The sequence below is a fragment of the Octopus bimaculoides genome, chromosome 14, assembly GCF_001194135.2.
Source record: "Octopus bimaculoides isolate UCB-OBI-ISO-001 chromosome 14, ASM119413v2, whole genome shotgun sequence".
Lineage (NCBI taxonomy): Eukaryota > Metazoa > Mollusca > Cephalopoda > Octopoda > Octopodidae > Octopus > Octopus bimaculoides.
Window position 1 is genome coordinate 36412523 of NC_068994.1, and position 23016 is coordinate 36435538.

The window sequence follows — 23016 nt, forward strand, 5'->3', positions numbered from 1 at the left end:
TATATATATATATACATATATATGCGCACACACATAATTATTTACACACACACACACACATATATATATATATATATATATATATATACACACGCATATATAATTATGGTTTTAAAGATATGAATAATATAATAAATACATGAACTATATTAGTAATAACAATAGCATGAAGAAGAAAAACTTATAACCATGAATCTACTCTACCTTAAAGTTAAGAAATAGCTTCATTAGAGTAGAGGACAAGATAATGATAATAATAATAATAATCTTGGTGGAGGCAATTAAGTCAATTACATCAACCTCAGTGTGTAACTGGTACTCATTTAATCAACTCCTTAAAGATGGAAGGCAAAGTCGCCCTCGGTGGAACTTGAACTCAGGACATAGCAGCAGATGAAATACAGCAAAATATTTCGCCTGGCTTGCTAATGATTCTGCCAGCTCGCTGCCTTAATAATAATAACAATAATATTAATAATAATAATGATGATAATGGAAACTGAGTGAAAGGTGGGGGCTAGAGAGAGGCAAGACATGGTATGAGCACAACCCACATAGACGAGTAAAATCCTCTGGGATCCCAATCCAAGCAGATCAGGTATTAGAGCATAACAGACCGGACCTAGTGGTGGTGGACAAAGTGCACCACATATGTTATATAGTTGATGTTGCATGCCCTTTTGACCCATGAATAGTCGAGAAGGAAGGCAAAAAGATAGATAAATACAACCCTCTTAAGTATGAAATAGTCTGGTTGTAGAAAACGAAGAAGGTGAAGATAGTGCCAATTATTGTTGGGTCCTTGGGAATAGTACCAGAAGGCATCAAGAGATGGGAAATGGGAATAGAGTGCCCAGTAAGAACTATTACAAGAGTTTTGCCTCCTTGGCATGGCCAGAATAATCAGGTAAGTATTAATCAGCTGAACAGAATGAATAGCATGATACTGTGGGCTGCAGGTAGTAAAAAAGCCTGTGATAAAGAGAAAATAACAATAATAATAATGATGATCCTTTCTGTTATAAGCACACAGTCTGAAATTTTGGGGGAGGTGGCTAGTCAATTACATTGACCCTAATACTTGACTGGTACTTAATTTATCGACCCCAAAATAATGAAAGGCAAAGCTGACTTTGCCAAAATTTGAGCCCAGCATAAAGACGTGAAATACCATAAATGCCATTTTGTCCAGCATGCTAATGATTTTGCCAACTACCACCTTAATACTAATTATGATAATCTTTTCAACTAAAGGTACAAGGCCAGAAATTTCATGGGAGAGGGTAAGTCAATCACATCGATCCCAATACTTCACTGGTACTTAATTTATTGACCCTGATACTGTAGGCTGCAGGTAGCAAACCCACTACTCATGCAAGATTCCAGGAGTTAAAATAATAGTAAAATAATAATAATCCTTTCTACTAAAGGTACGAGGCCTGAAATTCTGAGGGAGGGGACTAGTTGATTGCAATGACCCCAGTGTTTCGCTGGTACTTAATTTATTGACCTCAAAAGAATGAAAGGCAAAGTCGATCCCAGTGGAATTCGAACTCAAAACGTGAAGATGGACGAAATTCTGCTAAGCATTTTACCTGGCATGCCAACGATTCTACCAGCTCGCTGCCATAATAATAATAATAATAATAATAATAATAATAATAATAATAATAATCCTTTCTACTATTGGCACATGGCCTGTATTTTGTGGGGAGGGGGATAGTCGATCACATCGATCCCAGTACTCAACCGTTACTTAATTTATTGACCCTGAAAGGATGAAAGGCAAAGTTGACTTTGCCAGAATTTGAACTCAGAACGTAGCGATGGGCAAAATAGTGCTAAGCATTTCGCCTGGTGTGGTTTAGACTGTTAGAGTTGTGAGTGACGACATTGGTATGAAATTTGGAATAGATCAGTGTGCAGTGCAAGTAATAAGGAGAGAAAAGATATCCATGTCAAAAGGGATTAAATTCCCAGATGAGATATCAAGCAGAGCAATAAATAATGGCGACAGTTACAAGTAACTAGGTGTATTGGAGGCAGAATTCTCTGTCAAGAAATGAAAGAGAAGGTAAGAAATGAATATCTCAGGAGAGTAGAAAGGTGCTAAGCTGAAAAGTGAATGGAAAGGAAAAGCATCTCTGCAGTAAACACACAGGCACAGTGTCTCATACAATATCCTGCTGCTCTCCTGAACTGGACTAAAGAAGAACTAGGAGACATGGACTGTTAAACCAGAAGGACAATTTCCATGTATAAGATGTTATATCCTTGAGATAGTGTCAATAGGTTATACCTACAATAGAGATAGGGGGAAGACTGGTATTAATAGAAGAATGTGCAGAGAATGCAGAAGAATAATATAGAAAATACATAAGAATTAATACTGGTTTTAGCTGCCAGAGCAGAGGAGAAAAAAGCTGTGGAAACTGCAGTAGAATGGGACTTATTCTATCATCCCACCTCCTCAATAGAATGAAGTGTAAAGTCAACCTTAGCAGCATTTGAACTCAGAATGTAAAGAGCCAGAGTAAATTTTTCGCATGCTTAGAGTAAGTTCATTCACCCTAACCATTTTTAACCACTGTCACCAAACTTTTTACAAAGTCATTGGACAAGAACACTTTCCTTTCCACTTTCACTTTCTTTTCCAAGTGGAACTGTAGAAAGTTGATGAAGTTTTGCTCAATCCTTTTATCCTTATCCAAAGCCAATAAACACAGAAACACTGCCTGCCCTGTGAAATAAAATGTGGATGGTAGGGCAATTCTTATAATAGACTTGGTTGATAGTTGGATTTATCCTACATTTGACAACAATTGTTCAGCATAACTCCACAAGTCATAATAATAATAATTTTTTTGTCATAAGACCTCAAAGACACTGGTGACAGTACCAAAGCTGGGGTTTTAAGTAGTAAGGATCTACATGAAACTAAATAAAATTGAATTAAAAAGAACAGATGATTATAAAAATATAATCATGACAAAGGTATCCAATATGGAATAGGAGACAACCACCTAAGATCAATTAAGGAACCTCACAAGTCTAGGATTACCCTGAGCACCAGGTGCAAGTGACCTTTCCTAGATGTCTCTATAGCCAACAGTCACATGCTGAGAGCAGGCTCACTCACTTGGGTCATGCTCTTCACTCTCACACATCTTGCAACAAATTTATGGTGAGGGTCAGTACTTTCGACTGCATCGTAAGTGAAGCTTGAAAAAGTTGATGAAGGCTTGGTATCTGAGGAAAATGCTTTTACAAAAAGAAAACTAAAAAAATTATTGTAGAGCAGAAAGGATTTATGCCCAATTTCTGCAAGGCAATTGATTCACTTCTTGCTAACAAGATGCTAGTGGTTGGTGTGAAACTACATAAAAATAATGTCATGTGCTTGGATCAATTACTAGCAAGCCCTTGATTTGGATATTACTTCACTAGCCTATCAACATACTTGAAGTACATCAGTTTGATGACACTTTGGCAAATTTCATTAAAAGAAGTGGCAAGCAGTTTCTATAGTAACTAACAATAACTGTAAACTGAAACCTTATTAGAAATATCTATCAAGATATTCCAAGGTAACAGAGCATCTGGTCTTTATTTCATTCTATGCTTGTTTCCCTTCTGTTGACTCATAAAATGAAACAATTTAGGATATTTCACAGGGAGAGGGGAGGGCCAAGCTTATCCACCATCTTTCCTTCATGAATGATCTAATATTATATACTGCAAATGGTCCCTAGCTTGGAAGTCATTTTAGTATTATCAAGCAATTTAGTAAGGTCATTAAGATGTCCTTTGAGTTGGAAAAATACAATAAGGTAATCATACAACAATGCACAATGTCATGTTAAGCAGATAATTTAGAAAGCCAAAGAGAGGAGATAATATGAGAATAAGAAAGTTCTGCTTATTATAAATAGTTAGGCATAGCTGAAAGAAAAACTGTGTGTGAAAGCTTTTTGAATGCAAATAAAAATTGAATGAGTGAAAAAGATATAAAACTCAGCTTAATAGTAAGAAAACTATATGTGCTATTAACACGGCTGTGGTGCTGACCATAATATATGCCTCTGTAGTTTGGGACAGGAAGGTAACAAACCCAGATTAAAATAGATAGTGTTATGAAAAATCTATAAAAAATAACCCTCTGTACTGCGCAGTAAGTTTGACTCTTCATCCTAAGAAGAGAAGGCAGTAGACAATGATAAGGACAGAGGCTCAATAGTCTCTTGGAGTTTTTTCAGAAAGCTGTGTTTAATTTTATCCACTACCTTTCTAACTCGCAATAAGGTTTGTTTCATGCCTGTGTATTTTCTGAAACAATACATCACACTGTCTGACACTAGTACTAGAAAATATGTACTTACAGATACATATGTTTGCAAATCCAGTTTTAACTCCTTTGGTGTAAAGTTCTTTGGTTCTTATATGAACTTCCACTTGTTTATGAAATTGGCAGGTTATCCACACAATTTATTTATAAACATTGATTATATGTTTTGAAGAAAGAAACACTTTATGTATTTCTCAAACCATAAACAATAAAAACAATAATTATAATAGCAAACATTGTCATTATCATTTAAGTAAATAATTACCAAATTGATTTGAGTTGCCATTACAAAGTGTATTTCTTGGGGTATTTCTTTGAAATCCATTTCCCAAAATAAAAAATTTGTTCTACTTTCAGTTGTTTTAAATTTGGCATTTAGACCTAATTAGATAGGGGGTAAAACAACTCATCATATTTTCAATAATGATTAATAGTTTTGAAAATAGATATGAGTCTTGCTGTTTTTAGGGCAAAGCAAACGAGAAACTTACATATGTTTGTATTTTCCCAAAACATCATTAGCAATATACAAAATATCAATGATTTCAATAACAAAACTTTAATTAAAAACTAATCAAGGTTTAATATATGGAAAGATCATCAGCAGCAATATTAATATCATCATCAGCAGTAGCAATAATAGTAGTAACAATGAGTAGTTTTACAAATATAGCGTATCCTTCTTCTTTGATGTAATGTACTCATTATGTTGGACGTCTTATATATACCCAGACATATACATATCATGTATATGCACACATACAAAAAAAAAATACATACATACATACATACATACATACATACATACATACATATATATATATATACACATATGTACATAAACACACATACATATATGTATATGCTAAACTGTCTTGTTTTTATTAGCTTGATGAAAGGCAAAATAAATTAATATTTTGGTCAGTAAACTCTGGGTAGCTGTGTTTCACAAGGCTCTTCGTGTTTTTATTATAATATCTTTACTCTCTTAACTGAGTGCTATACTACCCGTTGAAAATCATACCACACAAACACACACACACACACACACACATCTGAGTTGACAGCAGCATTAAAGATAAAGCAATTAAGGATATAAAGACTTGGAAAGCCCCTGGGCCATTGGGAATTATTGCTTAGATGTTTAAATTATCTGGTGGAGTGGGATATGGCCTAGTGACTTGTATAGTCAGATTGTCCAGATAGAGGTCTTCCCAACAACTGATGTAACAACATTATAGTCAACTGCTATAAAGAGAAAGATGATTCTTCAGACAGAAGTAATCACAGAAGCATCATATTGCTGGACCAGGTCATGAAAGTTACTGAAAGGGTCATAGCTCAACTAATTGGGATGAGAGTTAGCCTAGATGAGATGCAGTTTGGTTTTGCATCTCATGTAGGCTAACTTTCACCACTTCTTTGTCAACTTGGAGAAATCCTTTGACAGGGTCTTGGATTCACTCATCTAATGATTATACAAAATCTAGGGGTAGTTGAGTGGTTGGTGAGAACAATGTGTCATGGTTGATGAGAGTCATGTACAAGGATGTTGTTAGTAAGGTGAGAGTTAGCAATGAGTATAGCAATGAATTTAGTGTGCAAGTATGAGTTCACTGAGGACTGGCTTGCAGCCCCCTTTGTTAATCTAAATCCTCTTGGTCACAACAAAGGAATTTAAGTCAGTTTGGAAGTTCCTCTATGCTGATGACCTTATTTTTATGGTTTGAAACATTACTTGTAGAATTAGAGAAGAAATTTCAGGTATAGATGCAAAAACTAAAATCTCAGAGTTTTAGAGTTAATGTAGAAAGTTCAATGTACTTGTAAATATGAAAACAGACAAATACTAATCCCTTCAGGGAAATGGCTCTCTTTGATATATAAAAAAGGTGTAGGTAGGAATTCCATTCGGTATACCCAGTGCAAGTTATGGACACATAAGAGGTGCAGTGGGATCATAGGATAATTAGCAGAGAAAGTGGTCTTTGTGTGTAGTAGATGTGCTGGTACAGTAAGTACTGAGAATGTGCAGGAAATAGATTTACTCAAATGCCCAGTGGGATGCTTACAGGTAGTAGATAGCTTTTGTTAGCTGGGTGACCAAATTAGCACTGGTGGAAGTTGCTCTGAAAGCATAGTTGCTAGAAATTCAAAGAGCTTTTACCTCTGCTAGTAAAAGAAGTGGTCACAGAGTGAAAGGTAGACTGTTTGATACCTGTGTACAGGCAATTGTGCTACATGACAGTGAAACATGGGCTATGACTGCAAAGGACATATGAAGGCCTAAAAGAAATGGAGCCATCAAGCTCTACTGGATGTGCAATGTCAGTGTGCATGTATGACAAAGAGTAAATATTTTGAGAGAAAAATTGGGTTTAAGAGGCATCAATAGTAGAGTGCAGGAGAGAAGACTGTGCTAGTATAGTCATGTGAAGTGTATGGATGAGGACAACTGCATAAATATGTGCTGGTCTAAATGTGAAAGGAAGTTGTGGAAGAGGAAGACCCAAAAAGATGTGAGATGAAGTGGTAAGAAAAGATGTTCAGATGTTGAGCTTTACAGAGGACATGCAAAAGGACTGAAAGAATTGGCAAGTTACTGTGCTTGAGAAGACCTGCCCAGCTAAGTAAAATCCATGTCCATGCCCCTTCCTCCACAAACCACCCATGCTCACCACTGTTGTGTCTCCCTTCCTCTTTCTTTCAATCTTTCTCATGCACCTACCTGCACACAATTATGACCCTGTTAAATCTATTCCCCACAACATGTCCTCTTAATACTGTGCTCTCTACTAATGCCCACTCATTATATCCCCTTACTTCTAGCTCCCACACTCTTTTTGTAATCTTGTGAATTCAGCCACCCACTCACTCACTTTCTCCAATCCCCAGTCCACCTCCCTGTATACACTTCCATGCCACTCAGATGCATGACTCCTGCCCCTTGCCAGTCACATCTTCACCATCTTCTCTACTTCCTCTCCATTCACAGTAGTCATGTTTTTCTTCTAATGCAAGACACCTTTTCTGTCCCTCAATACTACTTTCTTCAGTTGAGAAGTTTCGTTCTGAAAGTTACTTGGTGACCTTGCTGCTGCTGGAGTCATGTAAAAAGTACCCAATACATTCTGCAAAGTGGCTGGTGTTTGGAAGGGCATCCAGCTGTAGAAAACCAAGCTAAAACAGACAGTAGAGCTTGGTGCAGTCTTTTAGCTTGTCAGTTGCTGTTAGAATGGAAAACTGATGTTAAATGATGATGATTTATATATACACAAAGACATGTATACATTTATACTTATAAAGGCACATGCCTAGTAGTTCAATTCATGATTGTAAGGTCATGATTTCAGTTCCTAGATTGAGCAGATTGGGTCCGAGGTAGAGATATTTCATTACATACTGCTCCAGTTCACTTGAATGAAAAGGAATTATTTCTGCTGCAGAGTGGCACTTCACAGATTATTAGACAACAGAATTTTGAAAACACAAAAGCATGTGTCCATGATGGCTATTGCACAATGGATGATACACAGACGTACACATATACATACTTCATAGTCTTATATTCTGGATGAAGTTGTTATTAGTGGTGTTTGTTATTGCCACTTTTTTTTTATGTAGTGGGCTGCAAAGATCATGACAATGATGTTTTTACTGATGATATTGTTATAGGTGGATTAAAATTACTTTTGCCACATACTCAAAGTGACCTCCAGCAAATAGTAATTGTTCTTAATTTACTACAGGTTTGCTGTATATGTGTGTTAATTTTTGGTTTGCATTTTGTTATCAATAAATCTTCAATTAGTCATATCTAGACACATTACTGGGATATAAATCTTCAGTGCTTGATTGGTACTTTATTTTATCATTTCCAGAAGGTTGAGAGGCAAAGTTGAACTCATAGGGATTTGAACTCAGAATGTAAAGTACCATAACTGAATACTGCCACTTATTTTTCATGAAGCTGTAATAATTCTGCCTGTCCACTGTGCATGCACACACACACACACAAACACGTGTGTGTATATGTATATACATGCATGTGTTTGTGTGTGTAGAGAGAAAGAGAGAGAGAGAGGTGGGGAAGAAAATGGTATCTAAGGGTAATGGAGACAAATACTAATGAACCAAAATCATATTGCCTCTATTAAATTTTTTAAATTAAAAAATAGTATAATGATCAGGAAAATATTTATGAAACTGTAATCCATCAAACCTATTATAAAATAATATTGGTAATGCTACAGTATAATATTGAATGAAAGATTATCAATAGGTAATTAAAATATAAACAAAATTTCATAAAAGTTATCAAGTTGTCATTTTCTCAAAATGACATTTAAAATATCCAATTCATTAAAGTTTATATGAAAAACACATGAATGAGAAATTTAGTGTTTAAGTGTCTTTACAGAACTGTTAAAGGAAGTGTCTCTCGGAAGTCCATTGTTTGTGGAGAACTCTCTTAAATATTTATATTAATATGTATGTAACATTGCAATACTCATTGAGTATTTAAACTCAGTTCTATCAAATGTAGAGTTGCCCAGGCTCACCATAGTATCTATTTACAAATAAATGAAATCTAAGTATATCGGTGATAAACTCAGCAGAGTGTTGATAACATCCAAACTGTGAATTCCTCAGCCAGTATGACAACACATCATTGACTTAGTAATCTTAAATTCTACATCTTCCAAACACGATTCAATGAATTATTGATTTAAATGTTTGTATAAGAACAAGTAAGCATTTTTTTTTCTTGTTCTTGGTATTCAAATTTTTGTCCATTTATATCAAATTTAAAAGTTGGATGCATTCAAACAAAAATTTAGTCAGAAGCCAGAATGGTAGGAATAAAATAGAAATCTTTTAGAACACAGTATCTGATTTGGGATACACATTCATTGTTACATTGTTGGAATCTTTTGAAAACTGAAATCAAATTACACTCATTACTACAGTAAGAAAAAAAATGATTGGAAAAAGATAGGAAATTGATAAACATACTTTTATTTAAGCAATAATGCTTAAATAGTTTTTACTGTTTTGGACTAACTTCCTGATAACAAATTTTTATCCCTATATACTTCTAAACATTGCTAAATTATGTAAGATAATACTTTATTAGAATATTGATCTCATCTTTGGAATATATATTTGTAGTGTTTATATTCACACAATGACTTGATCAGTTAGATCTCCATCATCATTGAGTATCTTACAAACGTAGTGTCAAACTGAATTTGAGCTAGTACATATCCCAGAATAGGATATCAAACCATAAGTTAGATACAAATGAAGATCAAACCATAAGTTAGATACAAATGAAAATCAAACCATAGGTTAGATACAAATGAAGGAATGCACTCTGAAAAACTAGAATTTTATTGACAAAACTCATCACAGGTGTTTGAACATTTAACTGATGATCTATATATTTGAATCTATACATTAGTTTACAAAATTATATATCAAGAGAAAAGATGAGTCATAACTGTAACAAAGATAGGAGAAAATTTTAATTGTAACATTGGAAAATAGATGAATCACAAGACTGAAGCATGAATAGTGAATGTAGTTTCCATTAATAATTGAATGCTTCTATTTTGCAAAATTTTCAATTCTGTATACTTTCTGTATATTTTTAATCAAACCATTGAATTTGATGGTGATCATAAAGAATAAAAAAGCTATTGAAAAGAGTAAGTCAAGGTGAAATGAAGTGATTCCATGTAATCAAATGTGTTTATAGGTATTGCATATTTTTTATAACTGCAATACCATTAAAGAACTTAAATGCTTCTCTGAATAATATCAGTTGTTATGGAAAAAATACCTGTGTGTATTAAAGAAGACGATTATTGAATAATGAAGGTATTATTTCCCTTTGTTCATTTATTAGTATTATTTGTCAATTTCCAAGTAATTAAAAACATTATTTCTATGTGCTAATTCTTATATCTGTACAAAAATGCACTCGAACATCTTTCCTTTTAAAATAATCTTTGTTGTAAGCCATTTCAAGTATATTTTCATATTGGTTTCTGTTGAACAGGTGCAAAATAACCTTTTATCATTCTATATCCAACTTTCTTTATGACATTTCTATTTTTTGTTGTTGTTTTTTTTTTGTTTTTATGCCCAAATTCTTTCTTGCTTGATGTCTGTTCTAACATTACTAGCATATGATACAACTTGTAACACATATTTTGCATCCTCTTTTATTTCCTTACGTACACGTTAATCTGACAAATATTCACAAATAAACACCTGTGAAAATTTATAAAACATGTAATTCAAGTAAAATTTTTATACACTTCCAAAAGATAACATTCAGCTTGTTCTTCTATACAACATAAAATGCTTGATTTGCTGCTGTAGGGTATTATTTGGGAGACTATTTTACCATCATCATTAAAGATGAAGAAAAATAAAATGAATTGGAATAAGATGGAATAAAAACGTAGCATAGACGTAAAAATTTTAAAATACATATATACACGCACACAGACGTAAGCACGCACACACACACACACACACACACACACAATCCCGCACACTCATCCTCAGACACAAGCATAGCTGTATGATTAAGAAGACAGCTTCAAAACCAAAGTGGTTTGGGCTTCACTACATGTGAGCATGAAAAAGCGGACATAAAAATGATGATTGATTATGTATGTGCGTGTGTGTGTGTGTGTGTGTGTGGGGTAAGGCTTCCAAAAGAAGAAAAGCACTCAATCAGCTAAGGAAGTACAGATAATGTTATAACGAAAACCACAAATTTTGTTTTCAGCTTTAAAACTTGCAAAATAAATTGTTTTGATCAGGAAACCCTGGGTAGCTATATTTAACAAGGTTTGTGGTTATTATTGTAACATCATATATGTATATATATATATATATATATATATATATATATATATATATATATATATACTAACAGTTTGACTTTCATATGCCTTAGAGTTTCTTGGGCACATAGGACATTCATTCATCTCATCAGATTTTCAGAAGCAGAGTGGAAGGTTTGAAAGAAATTCAAGATGGCTTCAAGGTGTTCAGGTCTCTATCATTCAGCTCAGCTCATCTGGTATTTAGGCTATGAAAGCAACACCAGTTACTTTTTAGTCCATGTATGTGGACATGATGGGCTATGGCATAGTGTATTCAGTGACATCAATTTCTTGTATTGGGTACTGCATATGGTGGGGTAAGATGTCGGTGTAAATCTGTAACTCAGTCATCATTCAGTGGAGTTTAAAGACATTAACAGTAGCAGACCGCCATTTGCAACACCAAAGGAACTGATATCACTGGATATAATATGCTAGAACCCACTGTTAAAGTGGCACCACCATCTTGCCACTCTCCTGTCCAATCATGTGGACCTAAATTTTAAAAAAAATAACTGGTGTTAGTTTGATAGCATTTGCGCCATGTAACCTGTGTTGATCAATAGAAGCCTAAACACCTAGAAACATCTTCAATTTCTTTAAAATCTTCCACTCTGTCTCTGAACATCAATGAAATAGATGCATCCTATATGCCCATGAAAGTTTTAATCCATGTGGAGTTGAGTCAAATTATTATTAAATACATGTAACTCCAACCAAATGTGTTGAGTGCTACTTTCTTTTGTTTGTTCACTTACTATATGTATGTATGTATGTACGTATGTATGTGTGTGTGTGTGTGTGTGTGTGTGTATGCGTGTGTGTGTCTGTGGTGGTGGTTGTGGTGTTTGCGTGCATGTATGTATGTATTCAGTTTACCACCCTTCTTTGACATTTTGATTATTCAGAATGACACAAACATTGAAAGTGACATCTACTACAAGCCAATGGACTCCGTGGCTGTTTAGTAAAAAGCTTGCTTTCCAACCACAGGATTCTTGGTTCAGTCTCACCGCATGGCACCTTGGCAAGTGTCTTTTACTATAGCTTCCGGCTGACTAAAGCCTTGTCAGCAGATTTAGTGGATGGAAACTGAAAAGAAACCTGTTATATGTGTGTGTGTCTTTGTTTGTTCCCCCTCCACTTGACAACTGGTGTTTACATCCTCATAACTTAGTGGTTCAGCAAAAGAGCCTGATAGAATAAGTGCCAGGCTTAAAAAAACTAAAGTTCATTCAGCTAAAAATTCTTCAAGACAGTGCCCCAGCATGACCACAGTCTAATGGCTGAAACAAGTGAAAAAGTAAAAGATGCATGTATATGCACACATACATGCAAAGGAATTCTCTTGGTTTCAAATATCTGACTTACAAACAGCCACAATATACTTTACATTATACTATAAAGGCAGTGATATTAAAAAAATTTCAGTTACTTGAAATGGTTGGTAGTAATTAATGGGAAGGTTACTTTGCAAAGCACATCAAAATATTGCAAGTTTTCAGCAATTTGTTGAATCAAAGAAGGAAATTGCTGTGCCATTGCCAGTTTAAGTCAGATCATGTAAACACTGTGTTGTACGTGTTATTGGTGTTATTTGGTTTAGATTTTTGTTTCTTTTGTTCACCCTCATAGCCATAACTCCAAAGAGTAAATTCAATGCAAGTGAAGGTGATGCATCAAAGGAAAGGAAAATGATCACGATTAGTATTAAATTGGAAATATTAGAGTAGTAAGAGAGATGTGAAACAACAATGAACACATACCTACACACATGCAGTCTCACTCACTTCTCTCTCTTTCAGTTATAAATATTGAACTTATATTTATTATTATAGTTATCATTTTTATTATTAGAAATCATCATCATCAGTAGTAGTAGTGGTGGTGGTGGTGGTAGTAGTAGTAGGGCAGTGGGTTGATAGAATCACGAGAACATTGGAAGATATACATTGCAGTATTTTTCCCTAATGCACTTTGAGTTCAAATTCACCAAGGTCAAATATACCCCCTCCCCCAAAATTTCAGGCCTTGTACCTGTAGTAGAAAAGATTATTATTATTATTATTATTATTATCATTCTGGCCTTGTGCCAAACTTTGAAACCATTATTATTATTATTATTATGACAGTGAGCTGGTAGAATTGTTAGCACACCAGGCAAAATGCTTAGCACTATTTTGTCTGCTGCTATGTTCTGAGTTCAAATTTTTCCAAGGTTGACTTTGCCTTTCATCCTTTTGGGTTGATAAATTAAGTACCAGTTTAGTATTGGGGTCGATGTAATCAACTTACTCCCTCCCTGCAAATTTCAGGCCATGTGGCTATAGTAGAAAGGATTATTATTATTATTATTATTATTATTATTATTGCGAGCTGGCAGAATTGTTAGCATGCTAAACAAAATGCTTAGTGGTATTTTACCCATTGCTACATTCCGAGTTCAAATTCTGCTGAGGTCAACTTTGCCTTTCATCCTTTCAGGGTTGATAAATTAAGTACCAGTGAAACACTGAGGTCAATGTAATTGACTAGTCCCCTCCCGCCGAAATCGCTGGCCTTGTGGCAAAATTTTAAACCAATATCATTATTATTTTTGTTATTATTAAGGATATGAACTGGCAAAATTGTTTGCAAGTTGGGCAAAATGGTAAGTGGCATTGTGGCTGTCTTAATGTCCTGAGTTCAGATTCTGCCAAGGTTGACTTTGTCTTTCATCCCCTCAAGATTGATAAAATAAGTGCTATTTCAGCACTGGGGGATCTATGAAATCAACTTTCTCCACCCCCAAAATTATTGGCTTTGTGCCATAATTTGAAACCATTATTATTATCACTAAGGCAATGAGCTGGCAGAATTGTTAACAAGCTGGGCAAGATGTTTAGCAGTATTTCACCCATCTTTACATTCTGATCTCAGATTCCATCAAGGTCAAGTTTGCCTTTCATCATCCTTTTGGAGTCGATGAAATAAGTAACAGTTGAGCAGTAGGTTTGATGTAATCAGCTAACTTCCTCCCGCAAGGTTTTAGGCTTTCTGCCTGTAGTAGAAAAGATTATTATTATATAATTGTTCGACATTTGGTAGTTTAAGGCAAATTTCAACTGCATCACCTGCTACGCCTCCATGTTGCTGGAGCATGTGCGGCATTGTGTGTTGAGTGCGCAAACCCTTCCTGGTATTGTATTGTGTTAGTTCTTTTTGTTTTTTTGTTATCATCATCACCATCATCATCATCACCCTGTGCACGTAAGTGAAGGCAAGGTATAGTAATCACTTGTCTTAGTCTGCTTGTCTGTGTATTTGCAAAATTACTAGAAATGGCTGAACAGATTTTCACCAAATTTGGCAGAAATACTCATTGGGTGAGTGGCTCGAAATGATGCCAATTTGGTTTCATTATCTTCAAAACATACATAAATACATACATAGATATGTAACTTTGTGTGTGTGTACAGTGATAAATTCAAGGGTTTCATTTATTTACGAGTTGATTCCTTAATTTCACTGGCATATGAATACTTTATAACGGTGATACTTAAGAAAAATACAAAATTGAACTTACAAGTTTCCCAATAAGCAAGTGATCATATTATTTATATCCTGCAATGAACTACAGTAGAGTTGATTCACTTGCCACCATTGAAAGACATTCAAAACACAATTCAAATTCTATGCAATATTTTCTATAAGTACTTCATTTTGTTCACTTTTTTTTCATATGAATCAAGCCTCATTTGTGTGTGTATATAGATCATGGTGTATCTATGTGTGTAGACACGTGGGTACATACATACCTGCATTCATAAATACATACATAGATATGCGACTGTGTGTGCGTGTGTGTGTGTGTGTGTGCGCACGTGTGTGTGTGTGTGTAAGTGCATATGTGTGTACAGTGATGGATTTGAGAGTTCCATTTATCTACGAGTTGATTTCTTAATTCAAATGAGTATAAATATCTATAATGGTGATACTTAAAAAAAAATCTATTTTAAAAATTGAACTTACAAATTTCCTGATAAGCAAGTTTAGTCAAACACTTACAAAGCTTAATTTAGTTCAATTAAAAAGTATAAGTAAGTATAATTTGTGAGAAATTTCTATTTGCATGCAGGGTATGCATCGCCCCGCTGATGCCTTTGTTTCATTATTATTAGCATCATTATTATTATTAAGGTAGCAAGCTGGTTGAGCTATTAGCATGCCAAGTAAAGTGCTTAGCAGCATTTCATGTCTTTACATTCTGAGTTCAAATGCTGCTGATGTCAACTTTGCCTTTCATCCTTTTGGGGTGGATAAAATAAGTACCAGTATATCACCAGGGTCAATATAATTGATTTACCCACTTCTCTAAAATTGCTGCCAAAATTTGAAACCATCATTATTACTATTATTAACAAAATAACATGCTGGCAGAGCCATTAGCATGCCAAGCAAAATCCTTTGTGGCGTTTCACTCATCTTTACATTCTGTGTTCAAATTCTGCCATGGTTGATTTTGTCTTTTATCCTTTTGGGGTTGGGTTGATAAAATAAGTACCAGTTGGGAATCGACTTACCCACTCCCTCAAAATTGCTGGTCTTGTGCCAAAAATTGAAATCAGTTATTATTACTATTATTAGAACAATAGATTGACAGAATTGCTAGAGCATCAGAAATGTCTTGTAATATTTCCTCTAACTACTTTACTTTCTGAGTTCAAATCCCGCTGACGTAAACTTTGCTTTTCACTGTTGCATGGTCAGTGAAATAAAATTCCAGTCAGGTTGTTGGGGTTGATTTGATCAACCCCCCACTTCTTAAAATTACAGGTTTCATGCCTAAATTAGGAACAATTAACCTCATAATTTTTATTAGCCAATGGATTGGCAGAATCATTAAACAGTTGAACAAAATGCCATACAGTATTTCTGCTAGCTCTTTATGTTTTGAGTTCAGATTCTGCTAAGGTCAACTTTGACATTTATCCTTCAGGGTTGATAAAAAAAGTAGCAGTTTAGTACTGGAGGTCAATGTCATTGACTAGCCCCATCCTCAAATATGCTAGCCTTTTACCTAAATTAGCAACAATATTGTAATGTGATGAGCTTCAAATCTTGTAGTCAACTTTGCCTTTCATCCTTTCTGTATATAGAAAGTATGAAGTAAGTACTAGGGTCAGTAATCTCAACACACCCCTCCCACCACCTCTCATAATTACAGGCCTTGCACCTAAAATGGAAACCATTGTGCTGGCAGAATCATTAGCATGCTGGGAAAAACATTTAACAGTATTTTGTCTGGCTTTATGTTTCAAGTTCAAATTCTGCTGTGGTCGACTGGGGTTGATGTGATCAACAAGCTCCATTCCTCAGAATTACAGGCCTTGTGTCCATAACAGACAGGATTATTATTATTATTATTATTTATTACTATTATTGAGTGAGAGAGAGAGCAATGCAAGCCATCAAAGTGACACTGGGGAACAAATATATGATGCCCATCATGACTACCTGTCTGATTAGGGTACACCAGGCACATGCATCACAACCATATGTGCACAACATGGTGACCTTGTATTAACATGTTGACCTTCTAACAACACAGGTGCAGTCCAGCTAGAATTTTCTCCAGGTTGAGTAGCCCATCCTGCTCAAAAGGTCCCTGAATAAGGGTTGTTTAAGGATGTTGGACGAAACACCCATGTTTCCAAAGGTGAATTATTCAAACCACAAAGAATTCCTCTCAACACATGGCTATGATGCTCTCCGACTACTTCTGCTCATGATCAAAGATGCACATATTGTCAGTGCCAAGGGACATGCTCAACTGGTTAAGGTCAAACAGCTGACAAGCAAATCTGTGGTATTGAACAAAATATTTGCTGTAGCCTATCTTTTATACGTTGACAAAACATGTACATGTTAACATTTTCAATCAGTTAAGATCAGAAGCTATGAGAACCAGTGCCTGGTACTGCATCAGGACATCATCATCATCATCATCATTATTATTATTATTTTAATCTGCATGTTTATTACAATCACTTACCGAGACACACCCAGCATCCTAGGGCGAGTGAACAATAAGAGATGTTACAACTGAAAGCTTGGAGAGAGGAAGCGGCAGTGGCAGTAGTGAAATATGTTCATGTAGTATGACACATACATTTAAATGGATAGGGTTTTTCTGAGGATGTGGGCAGTATTTGTCTGCACAATCTTTTGGATTTCTCTCTGACATAGTTCTCCTGGGATATTATCTAGATGTTTCTGACATCCCTTTCTTATAATACCTATTTGATTATTATTATTGTTATTATTATTATTATTATTATTATTATTATTATTATTATTATTATTATTATTATTATTATTATTATTATTATTATTATCATCATCATTATTATTGTTTATGTAGGTGGAAAATGGGCAGAATCATTAGCATGCTGTACAAAATGCTTAGTGGTAATTTGTCTGGCTTTACATTCTGAGTTCAAATTCTGCCAAGGTTAACTTTGCCTTTCATCCTTCCAGAGACAATAAAATAAGTAGCATATGAGTACAGAAGTCAATGTACTCGACTACCCAGTTCCCTAAAATTCCAGGCCTTGTGCCTATAGTAGAAAGGATTATTATTGTTATTTTTGTTCTCATTGTTGTTGTTGCCATTTATGATTTAGATAAAATACGTATAATATACAAAGACAAATACTTGACTAAAAGATAATAGATATGAACTATACATAATGGTTCCAACATGCATACAAATTTAACTTAGACAGATGTAAGACTGTCTACGTGAACCTATAATATATGTTCATACACACATATTATGTGTATATAGCCATGTTTGTATGTGTGTGTGAAAGCAAGAAATGTTAAAATGACACATACCTTTGAATTTAAGATTTTTCTCTCTTTGTCTATATTTTGTCTTTCAGTTGGTTGAGTACAGGAACTTTCAGGTATATCCAATTTTATTGTTTGTTTAGCAGAAGAATTTATATTCATTGTCTTACTATTTTGTAATAAGTGTCTTTGAAGATCTGTTATTGAACTATATATATGTTGTGTGTGTTTATGTTTGTGTGCATATATGTATGCATAAGCATGTATATATGTATATCCTAGGGGAAATAAATATAGAATACTATATTCATTGCTTTGTATTTACTTGTGTTGATCACGTGAAAAATCCATCACTTTAATTATGGTAAATATAGAAGTTTGGTTTTTATCAAATTCTCTTGTATTATGATTCAATGAAATTGTACATAAGTATGTTGGGATTTATGATTTTAGAGTTTTATTAAATTCTGTGTTATGGCATCCAAGTGGTTTTATCTTATTGAAAATTCTGGGTGTCATTATTCTCGTTTGATCAACAAACTCTTTCTTGATATTTTTGAAGCATTATGGTTTGAAAATTAGTTTTCAATAAAGTTGATTGTATGCAAATTCTTCATTTTGAAATATTACAAGAATTCACAAAACATTTCTCCAGGAGTTGTAATGTAGCACATTATGAAAATGGAACTTTCGGTAGAGGTTTGTTATATGCTGTAAAACTGTTTCTTGTTGGCAAATTCCAAGGAAGAGGTTGGTTAAGATTAGCTTTATTGTCTACTTGTGTTGACTTTAAGTTTATAATATTTGTGGTTTTAGAATCCTTAGCTCTGCTGATAGAGTATGGCAAAGACTTATTGCTTCTAGCATACATTTGTTCTTGGATGTAAGTTTTAAGGCCTGCAGCAGAGAAAGGAAAAATAAGAAAGATGAAAAGAAATGTTAGCTATAATTTTTAACTATTTTCACTATTTTTATCAGAGAAAATAAATTTGCTATTGAACACGTTATTAGCTGTGAATATTTTCGAAATAGTGCAATATATTTCAGAGAGAGAGAGAGAGAGAGAAAGGAAGTTGAGATTTGATAAATTGAGAGACATAAACTGATAGATAGAGAATTGTTACTTCTTTTGATAAAGGTATGCTATGATTGTATAGCATTACTATAGGCTATAGTTGTACATAAGACAGCAAGGCCTAGGGTGGTATTCCCAATTCATCAGTAGCCAGCGGCTTAAAGTTCATTAATAGGTCATATCCCTGGTGACGAGAAAAGTTGTCTTGCAGCTGTGTGAGTGTATGCAGTTTCTCACAGAGGTTGAGTTAACAATTACAAACTCTAGATGAATGAGTAGCTAGCAGTATCCATCAATAGAGAAACTGAACTATCCTTTTGTTGCCACCAGAGCTATGCCCTATTAATGAACCTCTTGCCACTGGTGATAACCTGGAAATATCACCCTAGGTTTTGGTGGCCCAGGCAGAATTGCAGAATATATACTTCCTGTCGTCTCTAGCGAGATTATTGCCTATCCAGCATACTGTGGAGTCGTCCCATAAATAATGCGATTTTTTTCACTTGCATGATCTAAAAAACGGAGTGAGGTGGGATAAACTAACTGCATCGACTTACTATAAAAGCTGGTCTTCGTCCATATAGGGTGTTCTTATCTATTTGGTGGGATATGAAAAGTTTAGTCCATTTTGAACTTTTAAACCCAAACCAAATGATAACAAAGAGATCTACTGTGAGCAGCTTGAGCAGCTTAAGTTAGTACTAGAAGGAAAATGATCATCTTTGGTTTCAAGACGAAAGGTGTTTTTCCATCAGGATAATGCTTGACCATAAACAGCAAGGATGACATTCCAAAGGCTGGAGTAGTTTGAATGAGAAACGATTCCCCAACTACAGTATTTGCCAGACATTAACCCATCTAATTATCATTTATTCTGCAGTTTTCAAAATCATTTAGACAGAAAAAATAGGAATTCTGTAGACGAGGTCAGAACAGTACTGGAGGAGTATTTTTCATTATAGACAAGTGAATTTTGGAAGAGGGGCCTTGCAAGTGTACCAGGTAGATGGAAGAGCATTGTACAAAATGAAGGAGAGTATTTTTTTAGATTAAAAAAGAACTTTGTTTATCTTAATTTTGAAAAATAAAAGTTGTATAAAAAAAACTGCATTATTTATGGGATGACCCAATATATATTTTATTGACAATTTTATTCCAGAATAGATACGTAACTGAAATTAAGAACCAACTAGATAATTAATCAATAATTAATTAGATGATGATGATTAAGTCAGGTTTGATCACAAGTCACAATTATATATTTAAACTTAATATGAACGCAGATAGACAGAACAGAATAAGCAAGGCAAAGGATCAAACATTAGAATAATGTGATAGGCAAGAAATACAAGAACATAGTATCCATGAGGAATATTTAAACTACCAGATAATTAATGTATATAAAATGAAATAAGATGTTTTCAGATAAATGAGGAGAAAACAAATTATTTGCACCATTGCATGAGCAAAAAGGAAGAAATGAAAGAAATACTTAATTTCTTGAACATGAATGTATGCACTGTAAAGGTAGTAATGAAAGGAAGATACAAATGTTTTATAGAGAGTATTCTTGATTAGACAAGTGCCAGTTTCGAAAAACCAATTAAAATTTCATTCAGTAGAACTGTACAATTCATAGATTAAATGTGACAGTGTAGCAGCCTCATTTGTATCCTGCCACCCCAAGTAACTATTATTCACTTTGTATTGCTATCAATGAGACTCACTTGAATTTGTTTTCTTTGCAATGTATTCTTTTCTTTTATCACTTTATCATTTGGAATTTGAAATAAGAGTTCTCATAGGTGTTGCAAGGCTCAATTACTGAGGCGTGAAATCACACTTTGTGTTCATTCAATTGCTTTCCTTTGTAACAGTCCAATTAATCTCCCATTTAATGCTAAAATTAATCAAGTCATTTAAGGGGAAACTTTCAATTTAATATCTTTTAATAGATTTGCTTCTCTTGGAAGAAGAGATCTAATTGCAAATTCCAACTTTTGGTTCTTAAATTAAATACATTAAGAAATGTAAGAAATCAATTTAAATGCATTGATAATGTCCTTGGGAAGTGTATAAAGATTGTAACATCCCATTTCTCCACTCCTAAAATGCATGAGTTTGGTTTGCTTAAAAAAGAAAAAGAAAAAAAAAAGAAAAGAAATGAAAAACCCAACCAATATTTTATTTATGTTATGCATAGTCAGTGGTTAAACTGTATCAGAAAGTTGATATCTGCTACCTAAGAAAGATATACTGCAGTTATTTTGTTACCTTCCTTAATCTCATGGTAGTATTTAATCCCCAAAGCACAAGTTAATGAAGCACTCATCACCTCAACTGTCTCTTTGCTGATAACAGCATTGAACTGCACCCTTCATCATCATCATCATCATCGTTTAACGTCTGCTTTCCATGCTAGCATGGGTTGGACGATTTGACTGAGGACTGGTGAAACCGGATGGCAACACCAGGCTCCAGTCTGATTGTGCCTATTTATAGCTGAGGTTAGTATTTGTAAAAGGATACAACTCTCCAATTAGTGCATTGAGAATGAAAACATTTTAAACAAAGTCTCTTTTATTTTTGAAAGCATAAACATATACAAAAATAACTTACCTGGTAATGTTTCATAGTGAGCAGTGCTTGCTTCACTGCAGCCATGTCCACTGTCAGTTACAGAAGACATTGTTGACATCTCACTGAAACGGTCAGGAGACATAACCATATGTTGTTGATCTTTGCCGATGAAACGTGTTACTGAGAATTCTTGAGGGTTACCATGCATCAAGTTACCCTGTGTCAATCAGAACAAAAGTCGATTTCTTTTGAGAAAAAACAAACTCAATAATCATATAGAAAATACTTTGGATGACTTGGCAAATCCCAATATATGTTAACACCCTGCAGGAGTAAAGCTGGATTTAAACTTAGACCATGAAAAGATGTTACTAAATACCCCTAACCCTGTGGGTTTCAACAAACATGAAAATATGAAAACATAAGTCATCAAATATATATCATAAACACTGAAACTGTGTATTAAAACAAAGCCCAAAGGTGTATAAAACATTAAAAAAAAAAAGAAGCAATTATCAGTGCCTTTTTTTTACTTACTGCTCTCTAAGTTAAAAATCTGTTACATATTTGACTAGTTTTAATACAAGAATAAGAATTACACTTTGGCCATTGTAGAAATATTAATTCAACTGAACATTATATTTCAGTAAATGAGAAATATCACTGGTTTTATATCTACTCTGTCCCTCTTGGCATGGGTTAGACAAGACTTGTTGATGCAATATTCTACAGCCACATGCCTTCCTTTCTTGTTTTACAATTAAGGTATTTATTCCCATGCTTTCCCATACAGAGTGACTCAATGACTAGACCTGTTTTAATAGCAAGTGTAAATAATGTCTCTGATTACGTAGTGGTATTGCATTATGCTTTAAGTGCATAAACAATGCCAGGACATAGGAAGACATGATCACATGCGGTAGGCTTTAATACAGTTTTCATCTACTAAATTTCATTCATTAAACATTGGTCAACCTGAGGCTATAGTAAATGGCACTTGCCCATGGTGCCATGGAGCAGGGATGAACCTGAAACAATATCATTTCAAAGCCACCTGCTTAACCACACAGACATGTCTGCACTTGAAATACCTTAAAAAAATTTCAACAAACCACTGTTAATTATTCAAATAATCAAACCCAGGACTTATTCTTTGTAAGCCTAGTACTTATTTATTGGTCCCTTTTGCTGAACGGCTAAGTTATAAATGCACCAAAATTGGTCGTCAAGCAATAGTGGGGGGACAAAAACTCACACACACACACACACACACACAC

At 34.4% G+C, this 23016-nt stretch overlaps 1 protein-coding gene across 3 annotated transcripts in view; it reads right to left on the bottom strand.

Annotated features, from left to right (window-relative positions):
• Window positions 1-23016, bottom strand: part of LOC106871760 (protocadherin beta-12) — a 97047-nt gene that overhangs the window by 39222 nt on the left and 34809 nt on the right. For all 3 annotated transcript variants that reach the window (XM_052973088.1, XM_014918398.2, XM_052973089.1), the window contains 2 exons: window positions 21779-21956; window positions 18130-18981 (listed from right to left, as the gene is read on the bottom strand). In XM_052973088.1, coding sequence (XP_052829048.1) covers window positions 18758-18981; window positions 21779-21956 — 402 coding nt within the window. In that variant the 3' untranslated portion in view covers window positions 18130-18757. The remainder of the gene's footprint in view (window positions 1-18129; window positions 18982-21778; window positions 21957-23016) is intronic.